This window comes from Leopardus geoffroyi, chromosome C2 (assembly GCF_018350155.1).
Source record: "Leopardus geoffroyi isolate Oge1 chromosome C2, O.geoffroyi_Oge1_pat1.0, whole genome shotgun sequence".
Lineage (NCBI taxonomy): Eukaryota > Metazoa > Chordata > Mammalia > Carnivora > Felidae > Leopardus > Leopardus geoffroyi.
The window spans coordinates 42636617-42651100 of record NC_059333.1 but is presented as its reverse complement, the minus strand read 5'-3'; the positions used below and the strand labels follow the sequence as shown (position 1 = coordinate 42651100).

General features: G+C 38.0%; 1 protein-coding gene across 4 annotated transcripts in view; it reads right to left on the bottom strand.

Annotated features, from left to right (window-relative positions):
* The window catches only part of ARL13B (ADP ribosylation factor like GTPase 13B), a 70053-nt gene extending 57002 nt beyond the window's left edge, over positions 1 to 13051 (bottom strand). For 2 of the 4 annotated variants that reach the window (XM_045501703.1, XM_045501706.1), the window contains exon 1: positions 12712 to 13041. In XM_045501703.1, the coding sequence (XP_045357659.1) occupies positions 12712 to 12770 (59 nt within the window). In that variant the 5' untranslated portion in view covers positions 12771 to 13041. Of the gene's footprint in view, positions 1 to 12711 lie in introns of all 4 variants that reach the window. The other 2 variants (XM_045501704.1, XM_045501705.1) reach the window with 2 other exon arrangements.
* Between the last annotated feature and the right edge of the window lie 1433 nt (positions 13052 to 14484).

The following is a 14484-nucleotide window of genomic DNA, read 5'->3' as shown; positions in this document are numbered from 1 at the left end:
GAAGAAACATAAACCCAGACTTGTTAAGACGACAAGTTGCTTAGAGTCAAAACCAGAACCAAAGTCACTTAATTCCTAGAGACTTCTTAAACCTGGCCTAGGTATAAAGGAACAAACCTATTATAAGGGTCCTATTATCTTGGCAATTCAGTCTACCACTAAAGCTCATTTCTGTTTCAGGCTGAACCACTGCACAATACAAGAAGGAAGACCATTCATTAACACCATGGATTTGGGAATATAGAGAGAAAGTCGCAGCATAACGCAGCTGTTGTGTTAAAACCACAGGGCCACATTCCTATGTGATACAGTCAGGGTTTCTGCCAACTCATCTTCACTGAGGATCATCTCAAGAAGAGTTTAAAAAAACAGAGCTTAGATGTTAGAAGGGGTGTTCTTTCATCGCCCTAGCCCTGACTCTCTTGGATATGTTATGTTGAGTTTTTTTGTTTGTTTGTTTGTTTTTAATTCCAGATGTCTTCAAAGGATTCATATAACAAAAAGAAAGGACAGAGTTGAGGTGTGAGGCAGACAAGTTAGGGGTTGCACACTGAGGAAGAACACACTCGGTCTTGCAAAAACCAAACTGGTCGCTTATTAAACCAATTAAATAGTTACTGACCACCCTCTGGACGCTAGACACCAGTGTTCTAGGTACTTGAGATATACCTTTTTATTCAAATGACTGCAACAAAAAAAAGCAAACAAAAAGAGACACAGAAACTCTTCCCTTACTAAATTTACACGTTAGTGAAAAGAAACAATAATAATAAATGTAAGAAATAAGTACATTATAAGCTATGTAGTATGTTAGAAGGTGATTAGTTACTATAAAAAGAAGAATATAGAGTAAAGCAGGCTAAAGGGAGGCAGGAATGGAGATGGGAGCCAGGTTGCAGTTTTACATTAGGGTGTTCAGGGCAGACCTTCTTGAGAAGGTAAAATCGAAGCAAGGCCTTGAAGGAGGGAGTTAGTCATGCAAATATCTAGGGCAAGAGAGAACACCCAGGGCAAAGGCATTAACATGGGGGTATGCAGGAATGTTCTAGCATCAGCATGCAAGTCAATGTGGTAAAACCCAGTGAGAATGGAGCAGGGAAGGACAGGGAGCAGGGAAGGACACCAGAGGCCAGATCATGCGGGGCCTTGTAGTTGAGGGCTTTGGTTTTTGTGAATGAAGTTAATTTACTCTCCATATTAATTTCCTTTGTTATCCAAGAGCCTTAGTCTTCTAAATGTTTCAACCATCTCTACCCACCATGGGAAATGAATGGAAGTATATCTAAGCTTGAGTAAGTGCAAGAATAAAGTAAGCCACAATTAGCAGCATCCCCTTACCCCAACCTTGTCAGCCAGTGGTGGGGTCAATGGGAATGTCAAAGAGAACCATGACAGATTACGAATTTAAGGAGCTGTCCAGACTTCAAGACGTATTACAAAGCTGTAATCATCAAGATAGTATGGTACTGGCACGAATTTAAGGAGCTGAGGTTGTATGTGAGGTCCAGATATCTCTGTGCATACAGAAATTTTGCCCGCATTATCAACTTTGAAAAATATGAATTTACTTCTTAAGGAAGCTGTGTGTGATTTTTAAGAATGTAAATTTATTATTTTGTTTGAAGAATTCATAACTACTAAATATCAAATAAGACTTAAACACAAAATAATTCCCTAAACAAAATACAATAAATGATTATCCAAAAGAGATGGATGGATAATGTCGCATTTATATAATATTTTAGGTAACTCAAGTTACTAGATATACAATGAATTAGATTAAAATGATATTAAAACAAATTCAATTGTCCTCTGAAAAATGTATGATGAATTTCAAGATCCACCATGCTTCAAACCTGACCATAAACCAAAACAATTACCATGAGGGAACAAATGCCCACATTATGCTTATGTACATCATTTATTCTATAAATATTAATTATACACCTTGTACAGAGCGGCACACAAACATCCATAATCCCTAGCCCTCCTATACCTTACAACAAGAAACAGGTTGCTGTCCTTCCTTCTGTATTACACAGGTTGCATCTTAACGTTTTCTCTCCATTCTTGTCTGTCAGCCTAAAAAAACCTTCCAAGTAATTGCTATTACACATTTTGAAACACTGCTCTTAAAGCTAGCTACCAAAGATATTTGCTTTTTACTTTAAAAGCTTTCCTTTCTAGGGGCACCTGGGTGGCTCAGTCGGTTAAGTGTCTGACTCTTGGTTTCAGCTCAGGTCGTGATCTCACGGCTGGTGAGTTCAAGCCCTACACTGGGATCCGCGCTAAGAGTGTGGGGCCTGTTTGGGATTCTCTGTCTCTCTCTCTCTCTCTCTGTCTCTCTCTCTCTCCCCCTTCCTGCTTGTGCTCTCTAAATAAATAAATAAACTTAAAAAAAATGCTTTCCTTTCTTACTAAAATATTAGGTTCAAACAAAAAAAGTCCTTCAAACATACAAATCACTTTGGAAAATTATAATTATGCTGAGACCGGCACAAAATAAGCCTCTCTAGATTTCTTTTTTACTTTGACTACTGTTGAAAGTAGTTAATTTTTTAGATCATTATGCTATACACTTGAAAACATGACTTTAATTAAATACTTGAGGTCATTAAAGTCTTAATGAATAAACATAACATTAGCAGTACAAATAAAAATCAGCATGAATTACTGCAATCTCTGATAACAAAACATTGAATTTATACTTTCAGAATAGAATGGATTTAAAAGGTTAACATTCACCTAACACTCAAAATCCTATGCAACGTTTTAAAACATGAAGATGTACAATCTAACACATGTTAAAATGTACATGTCATTACACCTGCTTAAAGTATGGTAAATTATCACTGGGAACAGTTGGCTGTGGTACAAAAATGGAAGACTTTTAATGTCTTTTAATCTTATGATTACTGATCAAGTACATTAATCCTTCAATTGAAAAAAAAACAGTATACAGTGTTCTTAGGTTCATAGCATCTGGAAAAGTTGACACTAGCAAAAAAACAATCATTTAGTCATTTGATCAGACAGTAATTCAATAAAAGTACATTAGGCATTAGGCATTAGGCATTATAGACACAAAAATGCCTGAGACATGGTTTTCTATCTCAGTGTACTCATCTTCTAATGAGAGTGACTAAAACATAAATATTAGCACATTGTGACACTATGACAGTTGAATATGCACATCTATATATGCAAGATGTTTAAGTAATACAGGGCAAGATGATTTTAGCCTAGAGATACAGATACAGAAGATCAGGGAAGCTTTTTACACGAGGCAATGCCTCAGCTAAATTGTTAAAGTGGAGAAGTTTGCCAAGCAAGGGAAAGGTGCAAATAGAAGGAGGGAGAATGAATAGAGTCCAGACTGAGAACACTGCCTGGGAAGATACCATACCAAGGAGGGGAGAACTGGCAGGATGCCAAGTTGCTAAACCCAGGGGTTAAGAGCACACCTCAGTAGAGCCGTTTTAAACAAAAGGAGACCATGCTTGCTAGAGGCTCATCATACATAATCACGACTCACTACAACTACACATTGAGTGTAAACGAAACCTGATATACTTCTGCTTTAGGAACTATTATCAACAAATAGTTAACAATGTGACCTTCCCAGAAGTTATCACTTCATTCTTATTGCAGTTTATCCCTGAGTCTTTAATTATATATCAAACTAAAAAGGCTGGGATGGGAAGGACTATGTTTTTACCAGGAACAAATAACAGGGATTGTGTGCAATCTGATATATTTGCACACAGTTGGTATTAGAGAGACCTGTATTCAAGTCCCAGATTTGCCACTTCCAAGCTATATGACCTGGGCCATGTTATTTAACTTCTTAGAATTTTATCAGTAAAATGAGATTATAACAACTATCCCATAGGGATGTGGTAAAATGAAATATGACAATGCAAGTGAAGTGCTCAATGTCTGTGGCACAAAATAAGTGCTCAACCAATAGCTATTCTTACTATACCACAAAATTTAAGCTAGGGAGTCCATGAGATGAGACCACAAAAACAGGCAGGAACCAGATTACAGAAGAGAATGAACAGGTTTCAGTTTTACACACGCCGACAGCAGTGCTCACTCATCTCACACTGAAGTCTGAAGCTGTAGAAAGATCTGTCTTGGGTTTATGAGACATACCTGGTAATTAAAACTATGAGAAGAGATGAAAGATCCCAGGAAGAGCGCAGGACGGAGAAGAGCCAGGGGAACATGGCGCCCCAAGAACCTTTGGAAAAACTCTTAAAACTGCAGTCAGAAAGAAATGAGACCAAAGAAATGGCTGCACCGGGAATAGTTTCCAGAGGGGTGAAGAAGACAATCAATATCAAATACTGCAAAGTTTTGTAAAATAAAAGTATCTTTTATATAATTGCCCCAAATTAAGTAACTCAGAAGAAAATGCTTTCATCTTTTCCCAAATCCTGCAATAACCAATGCTTTGAATTTACACAGTATGTCTCAACAGTTCAAAGCTATTTTGTCCTATCATTTACATCATACTGTCCCTGCAAGCAGAGCAGGTACAAGTTACTCAAGGCTATAGCGCTAATAAGAAGTTAGTCAACAGAAGTTTCCATGGGAAGTTTAAATACAATGGTTTGTAAAAATAGTAATAATTATTTTAAAGGAAACTTGAACCATTTGTTTAGCCTGTAATTTATTCGCATCATATATATGCACACAGGGGCGCCTGGGTGGCTCAGTCGGTTAAGCATCCAACTCCAGCTTGGGTCATGATCTCACGGTTCCTGGGTTCGAGCCCCATGTCAGTATCTGTGCTAACAGCTCAGAGTCTGGAGCCTGCTTCTCCCTAGCTCTCTGTCCCTCCCTGGCTTGCACTCTGTCTCTCTCTTTCTCAAAAAATATTTTAGAAAATATTTATATACATGCACAGAGATAAACATGTGGCTCGTTTTCATCAAGGAACCTTGCAAGTATCACCCCAGACTTAGGTCTGTCACAATCATAACCTAGTTTATGGACCTAACAGAAGGTAGATTACCTAGTAACAGGGATACTAAGGTCATGAATTGCATGCGGCTAATAAAACCTAATCATGATGTCGATGGAATCTAACTATAGCATTTTTCTGCTTAAAATCCTTAAACAGACTCAAGTCCCAACTCTGCAGACTCCTCTTCTGACACTCTCCTCAAGTAGGCCTACTAGTCCTGCTATTCCCCTAGTCCTTTCTGTCCTTCCTGACCGTCTATGCTACCACAGCAAACAGACCTTAACGTTCTCATGCAACTTCTCACATAGTCTCCTCTACTGGAACTTGTCAATCAGCTCGGGAGCCCCAGGATCAAATGTGCTGGGCACACATTAAGCATCTTTATGGAATGACACAGCATAATATATTTTCTGACTCCCCCATTTGCCTGAGTAAACATTATGTAAAACGAAAATATATAATTTTCAGTTGATAAAGTATTATAATGGATTTAATTTACATTAATCTTCACATAAAAGTAACCGTTCAATCTTAGAGAACATAATCACAATTATTTATCTTCTTACACTAAACTGACTGAAGTTTTCTAAAGAAGTTTACATGCCCAAGTTTTCAAGGAAATAATTAATGGTGAGAAAGATTTTTAAAACTGAAGCAATTCTGAGTTAAAAAAAAAAAAAAGTAGGGATTAAGAGTCAAAAGCTTGTATTATATATTTAATCTCAGAGTCTCTTTGTATGTAACAGATAAATAATTTGATATGTCAGAAATATAAGCAACATAATACTGGGCTTTTGAACTCAGATTCAGAAAATATTTGAATTATTAATCTTCTCTGAGTGATTTTATTGCGATCATTTGAACATCTACAATTCTAAACTTCCTGATCTATCAACTAAGGAGACAATACCTCAAATGAGATAATTACATAGAAACTATTTCTAACTTCAAAAATATTTTGCAAGTCAAAATAAAATATTTCAGTAAAACACAAAAAACCTGACACATCAAATTGATATTACTGAAAATATTTGGAACCACATAAAGCAAGTTACAAAGTTAAAAAGTAATGTAGACACATGTAGGAGAAGACACGTGGGAACATTATTTTATGATAAATGTACAAGAGAAAGAAAAAACCTACCACAAAAAAAATTGATACAATAAAAAATATTTACCAAAAAAAAAATTATGGCGTGATTTTATTGTACAAGTGCATTATTCGCTGACATTTTAATTCAAACTGTGGAGTTCAGGATAATATTACATCAAAATCACTACCTAAATTTATGGAGCATTAATAAATAGCAAGAGGACCAAACTTGAGATCATATGCTAACTCTGAAATCTTAAGTCAAATTCTTAGTGTCAATTTATTCATTCCTAAAATATAAAGAGGTAGAATACGAATGTCTCTAAGTCCTTTTTATCCTAAAATTCTAAACTTCGTACTGAGGATAAACAAGAAGCCGTAGGGGTTTAAAAAGAAATGTGAAACATTCCAGTTCTGTGTACAGCACATCAGATAATCCTTGCTAATCTGTATGTACAGCTTAATTAACAAATTAAAAACTCAGCAATTTCTATAAATGGCCTAGGATTTATAGTTATATTTATTTAAACCAAAAAACATGGCTATGTAGGCCTTACCAAACACCACAGTGATATACAGAAAGCATTAATCTGCAGTGCTTACTGTAACATCTGAGTCTCTTCCTTTAGACTTGGCCAAATGAATGACAATTTACTAATAAATTTGCGGTAAAGCTTAGATAGGCTGAATTGTAACAACAAAAAACACAGGCAGACAAGAAACTAATTCCAGCTAGTGGTTACCTCTGGGGATGGATTGGTAGGAGATGAATAGGATGTAGGGAGCTTCAAAGATTTGTTATCTATTTTTCTTTAGAAAAAAAGCAGAGATGTGCTAACCAAAAGTTAATACTTGTAAAATCTGGGTGATAGGCACATGAGTACCTAGTATATTTTTCTTTTTGTTTACATTAATAGTAAAAATACCTTTAATTTATTTTTTAATGTTTATTTATTTTGAGAGAGCGTGCACATGTGCACATGCAGGGGGAGTAGGGGCAGAGGCCAGGCAGAGGAGTGGGGAGGGGCGGGGGGAGTAGCATAGAGAATCCCAAGCAGGCTCTATGCTGTCAGCACAGAGCCTGTGTCGCAGGGCTCAATCCCACAAACGGGAAGATCCTGACCTGAGCCGAAAACAAGAGCCAGACGTTCAATCGAATGAGCCATCCAGGTGCCCCTACCTATTTTTTAATTATAATATTATATAACTCTTGTTGCCAAATTTTTTTCATTTAAATTGATATTAATTTTCTGCTTCTGTTAGGTGAGCCACTTCTGAATTCATGCCCATGGGAAGCTTGGGAAGCACAAATTTCTTCAAGATCCAGGCAAAATTATACCGCTTCCAAAATTCTGCTTTCTATTCTTGCTAAAAATCTTGGAAATCGTTTTTCAATTCTTGCATATTCTATCATATTTTATATGCACTAATGCACTAATACCAAGATGCTACTTGGTATAAATAACAGGCATTCAAAATATGTAAATGATAATATGTAAAGGTAAGGACCTGTTTACAAGGTCCAGAATATACTGACCACCATGGCTTGGGGTCTGTGTCCAGGACAAAGCCTGTTCCCTATACACAAAATAAATTTCAGTAGACTTTTAAATGTTAAAAATTAAAATATGAACATATTAGAAAAAAGGTGTAGGTGAATATAATCTTGGATACATATAATGGAATATAATCTAATTATTACACTGAAAGAGTGGTGCATTTAAATAAATTTTTTTTTAATTTTTTTTAACACTTATTTATTATTGAGAGACAGAGACACACAGAGCATGAGCAGGGAAGGGGAAGAGAGAGGGGGAGACACAGAATCCGAATGAAGCAGGCTCCAGGCTCTGAGCTGTCAGCACAGAGCCTGATGCAGGGCTTGAACTCACAAACTGTGAGATCATGATCTGAGCTGAAGTCGGACGCTTAACCGACTGAGCCACCCAGGCACCCAATAAAAAAAATGTTTTTAATGGTTATGCTTCAAATGCCACCAAAAATTTACAAATATAGCAAATCAAAAAAATATATCTGCAATATATACTACAGAGAAATGGTTACTACTGTATACATTTAAAATCTCTTTTAGAAAATTCAGTAAGAAAATGCACTTGCCTCGATAGAAAAATAGAGAAGGAAATCGTTGGGAAATTCCCAAAACAAGAAATACAAAAGTCCAAGGGAAAAAACAACTTTACTAGGAACTCAGAAAATAGAAACTAAAAGCAGATAGCATTTCCCCCTATAACTTGGAAAAAACAAGTGATGACTCTCACTTTTTGAGGGGAAAAAGGCACTTTTATATACTTCTGGTAGGAGTAACAAGTGATTTTCTTTAAAGCCTTGCTGAAGAGCAATTTGGCAACAGATATCAAATACATTAAACTTTTTCATACCATTTGATCTCGAATTCCATTTCTAAAAATATTTATATAAGGATGCCCACCCAAGCACTGCTCACAATAGTGAAATATTTTAAATATCCTAAATATCTAATAACAGGAATGATTAAACATTCTTTGGTGAATGTATAGAACACACTATTCTGCTTAAAAAGATGAGAAACGTGTAATGTTGCAAAAAGATGTTAATTATGATTAGAGCAAAAATAAATAAAAAGGTGTGAAACAGCAACTCTATTATCTATTGTTTAAAAATTCACACATATGGAAACTATCAACAAAACAAAAAGGCAAAGAATGAGAGAATATATTTGCAAATCATACATCCAATAAAGGATTAATATGCAAATGTATAAAACTTAGGAGAATATACAGACACAACTCAAAAAAAGAAAAAAAAAAAAAAGCAACCCGATTAAAAAACAGGCAGAGGACGTGAACAAATATCTTCCCAAAGACAACTACAGACAGACAACAGGCACATAGTGATGCTTAACATCACTAATCATGAGGGAAATGTAAATAAAAATTATAATAAGATATTACCTCATACTGGTCAGACTGGCTATTATCAAAAAGACAAAAAATAACAAGTGTTGGTGGAGATGTGGTGAAAAGGGAAATCTCATACACTATTAGTGGAAATGTAAATTGGTGCAACCACACCCATTATGGAAAACATATAGTACGGAAGCTCCTCAAAAAATTAAAAATAGAACTACCATATGATCCAGCAATTCCACTTCTGGGTATCTATCCAAAAAAACACAACTACCAATTTGAAGAGATATATGCACCCCCATGTTCACTGCAGCATTATTTACAATACACAAGATACGTAAGCAACCCAAGTGTCCACTGATGGACAGATTTAGAAGAGGAACTATATAGATATGCAATGGAATGTTACTTGGTCAAGAAAAAGAATGAAATACTGTCATTTACAACAACAAGGATGGACCTAGAGGGTATCACGCTAGGTGAAACAAATCAGACAAAGACAAATATCATATGATTTCATTTATATGTGGAGTCTAAAAAACAAATAAACACACAAACAAAACAGAGACAGAGACAAGAAACAAACTTGGTTACCAGAGTGGGGAGAGCTGGTGTGCAGGTGAAATAGGTGAAGGGGATTAAGAGATACAAACTTCCAGTTATAAAATAAATAATTCATGGGGATGTTATATACAGCATCAGGAATACAGTCAATAATACTATAATAACTTTGTATAATGTCAAATCATAATTACACTTACCATGGGGATCATTTGATACTGTATAAAAATACTGAATAACTATGATATACACCTAAAGCTAATAAGATATTGTATGTCAATTACACTTCAATAAAAACAAACTTTACAGATATTTAAGAGATTCTACACCAAAATGGGAATCTTTGGGTATGAGATTGAGGGTAACTAATATCTGCCACTTTTTTGCTTAGCCATCCATGCCATCAACGTTCTACATAAACATATCACCTTTAAATAACAATAAATATGCATTAATTTTAACTATTTTTAAATAACAACAGCTCCTGCCCACAAGCCATCCTAGAGGACCAGTGAGAAGAGCTGAATAAACACTTCATTACAAAACATGGATAAGTAGAGACAAATACAAGGTGCAAAGCAAACACAATGAAAGGGTAAAGAATCTAGCTGGAATGCAAAGACAGTTTCCTGAAAGAATTGCCCAACTGACAAGTGAGGAATGATTAGGAACAGCCAAAAAAAAGAAGGGCATTTGGTGAGGTATGGAGGGCTAGAGAACTTAAGTACCCCAAAACTGGCACAACAGGAGGAAAAAGGAAAAAGACCAGTGGCAACAGTGCAGAGAATCAATCAGAAGGGAACAGTGGAAAGTCTGTCAAAGACATCTGGGGGAGAAATAATGGAAAGTTTAGCTACAACAGAGCAGTGGGTATGGAAAGGCTAAAAGAGTGTAAGACATATAAGTGGTATTAAACAGGTAGAAACCAAAGGACTTGATGATTTGAGAGAACAAAGCACAAAGAGGTATCTAGAATCACTCTTGGCTAGATTTGGGTAAAAGGAAAGCAGAAGCAATTCAGCATAGAAATGAGAGAGGACATAAAGTTCAATTTTGGATACGCAGGGATTGAGGATTCTTGTGGAACAGGATAAGTAAGTCTTCAAGCAGTAGAGGAGTCTTTGCTGGAAATATGAACTTGAGAGTCAATGTTTAAGTAGCCGCTGAAGTCTCTGTGTGGTGAAATTGCCCAGGAAAGGAGAATATACGGAAAAAAAGAGAGAGTTGAACACAGAATCCTGGGGAAGACTTGAGAGTGAGATGAAGAAAGGCTAAATGCCAAAAAGAGACAGAAAAGACAACAGATAGAAAGGTAAAAATTTTTTAATTCAGAAAAAATAAAATCAGAGAATTTCAAGAAGAGAATGGTCTTACGTGTCAAATGATGCCAAGAGATTGAAAAGAATCCATTGGATTTAATAACCAGGGAGCATCTGGTGTAGCAGGAACAACTTCTGGGCAGAAGTCTCCTAATGTAGGAAGTTAAGGAATGCATGAGAGGAAAGGAGTTAAAGTGTCAGAGACAGGAATCCATAGCCAACTCTTCCATCTGGAGTGAAGGGAAAGAGCAAACATAGCTGCAGGGACAGAGGGTTGTTTATCATGGTGGGCACAGAATAATGGCTTCCCCACAACGTCCACATCCTAATCGCTGGAACCTGTGAATATGTCACCCTACATGGCAAACCGATTTTGCAGACACAATTAAGTGAAGGGTCTCTTATGGAAGCTTATTTTGGGATGGCCCAATTCAATACAAGAGTCCTTATAAAAGGGACTCTTAAATGTCCTGGTAAAAGATCAGACAAAAGAGATGTTATGCAATTGGCTTTGAAGACGGAGGAAGGGGGCCACAAACCAAGGACAGCAGGCAACCTCTTCCCAACCCCTCCCCTTCCCACCCCTCTGGAAAAGGCAAAGAAAAACAGATCCTCTCATAGAGCCTCCAGAAGGCATGCAACCCTGCTAACCCATTTTAGACTTCTGACCTCAGAAATGCAGGATAATAAATTTGTGTTTTAAGTCACTAAGTTAATAGTAATTTGTTACAGCAGCAATAGGAAACATTTGGTTTGGGTTGTTTTTTTTAGGTAAGAGAGGCTTGTGCATGTTTGGCATAATAAAGAAAACAGATCAATGCTATGAAGACAAAAGAGAGACTTTGTATTTTTGACAATAAAATTTAACAAAAAATTTTGGGGTAAAAGTTTAGGTTTATTCTTGTATCCCAAAAGTCTTCTCTGTGATCTCTGACAAAATGCTGAATAACTGAAGCTCACTAGGAAATGGGAAATCACAAGAAAATCAAAACTTTGTTATAATTTACTCTTGGTCTAATTCCAAAGTCAACATTATTTATAAGGAGTAACAAATTTAAGGTTTCTTTATAGGGTAAGCCTAAAAAAGTGTCATTTTCACGGACTCTTTCCTAGCACGGTACATGGCACATGGTATTTTCTCAACAAATGAATGAATATCAAGTAGCAGGTGCTAAATATTGATACATCTAGCATTCCAAAATGAAAGGTTAAGAAGTGGACTTTTTCAACTAAAGGCTTAACTAGATGTTACATGAAAATTGAAGCTACACTACAGTTAGGAAGACACTTTCCATCAGCTATTCTCACTTAATACAACACTCTTAAGGCACAGAGATTATCACCCCCATTTAATCGATGACAAAGGAGGGGCCAAAGTGGTTAACTCATGTAATTATTAAGCAGTGGAGCCAGATTTCAAACCTAAGTCCTTAAAACAGTGAGTGAGTGAGTGAGTGAGTGTGAGTGTGTGTGTGTGTGTGTTGGAAAATAATGTGTGGATGTTATGAAAACTGTATCCCATGCTTCTCTGTTTAAAAAAAAAAAAAAAATCCTATTACAAAAGTCAGGAAAAACACACAACGGGTAGTTTCCAACTCCATACGCAAAAGACACAACTTCTTAAGAAATTCGAACCCGTTTAAATTAGAGTACGCATTCTGAGAAATCTGAAAGGTAACTAGGCAAAAAAAGCTACCTCCTGCTCTCTCCCTCGGAGACGATTCAACCTGGGAGCAAAACCATCCCTGCGGCCTGGGAGCGACTCTTCCCGGAGGAAAGGTGGCGCCCCAACAGGCCCCTCAGGGGGCAACTGTCCAAATCCCCTAGGACGGCACCGGCCAGCCGGCTGCAGCTTACCTGACGGGCTCCCGCCACCGCTTGAACCAGCTGCAGCAATTGGCCATCAGACTGAACATCCCAGGCCGCTCCTCCCAACGCCTCCCATCCGAGCCCCGAGCGAGGAAGGGCCCCTAGTTGCCCCGGGCCGAGTCCCGGCGGCCGCAGCCGTTCCGAGGCACCTCGGAGGCGGAGAAGTCTGGAGTGGGGTCGAGGTGGTCAGTACCAGCGCCAAGTCCCGGTAACCGCGCCGGCCGGCGAGCGAACAACGGCCTCCTCGCCCAGGCACAGCTCGGCCAAAGGCGCAGACACCCAGACCCGAGTAGTGTTAGCGGAGCCCCGCCAGTGAAAACCCCGCGTCGACGCGCTGACGTTTCTCCCAGGCGCGGAAGGCCCTCCCCAAGCACCGCCTTTCGCTTCTCCAATCAGCATTCGTCGGCCCGTAGTGCGGGCCGCTGAGTGGCTGAAGGGTCGGGCTCCCCTTCCCCCGGGACGGCGGGGGGCGGGGAGGTGGCGCTCGTAACTAGGCAACCGGAGCGTCCACAGATGAGCTGAAAAATCCCCGACAGATCTTGGGCAAGTCCTCTCTGTATACCCACGCAAAATGTGTTGCCAGCCGAGGTTGTTGTTCCTCGTGTGTCTCTAACCCCAACTGAGATCCAGAGAGCTTACTTAGGTCTTGTGCGTGTTTTGTTTTGTTTTGTTTTGTTTTGTCAAGCAGGACTGGGATCCTTTGGGACTCCGGTAGACTCTGACTGCACAACTGCAGAAACAATGCCCTGCGACAGTTATTATAAGTTAAGGACGAAGGGAAAACTCATTTGCTAACTATCCAATAATTCAGATGACAGTGACGTTTTAATCTCTATAATGTTTATTGCTGTTTGTTACAGAAAATGTAAAATGATATTGTGGGGGGTTATGATTTCAAAAGAAATAGTATGTTCATTGTAGGAAATGTGAAAAACACTGAAAAAAACATAAGATCAGAAAACAAGATCTCACATTCACCACCCAAAGATAACCAATATTAACATTTTAATATACTTTCTGGGATTTTTAGAAAGTATTCGGTTGCTAGCTCTGGTTTCTGCACGATGGAGATGATGATATGCTGTTTTTGCACTATGTCTTATTTTATTTACAAAGATATGTAATGTCTGCATTTGTTTTTATACTTTTTTGAAAAAGAAATGACAAGGGGCGCCTGGGTGGCTCAGTCGGTTAAGCGTCCAACTTCGGCTCATGTCACGATCTCGCGGTCCGTGAGTTCGAGCCCCCTGTCGGGCTCTGTGCTGACAGCTCAGAGCCTGGAGCCTGTTTCAGATTCTGTGTCTCCCTCTCTCTCTGACGCTCCCCCATTCATGCTCTGTCTCTCTCTGTCTCAAAAATAAATAAACGTTTAAAAAATTGAAAAAGAAATGACAAGTACATTCCTGTAGGGAAAAAAATGCATGCATGGTCTGTAGGAACCTGTGTGTCTATTCCGTTTCTACTTAAATAAATTTTTTCAAATCTTGGTAAGAGGAGAGAGGGCCCTGTAATGTCCAGCGTATCCAGGGGGAAAATAATGGTTTGGGACTACAATAGATTTAGCTTTAAAATTGTTCTCTGTTCTTCACTCATTCATGTAACCCTAATTCAAACTCATATACATCTCTTACAGCTTGCTATCTCTGAACCCAAGCACCCCATCTGCCAAATGTCAATGAAAATACCTACACTGTGGGGATGCTAAGATGATGAAATGAGAGAAATAAAGCTTAAGTGCAGTTTCTAACAAATAACAGATAG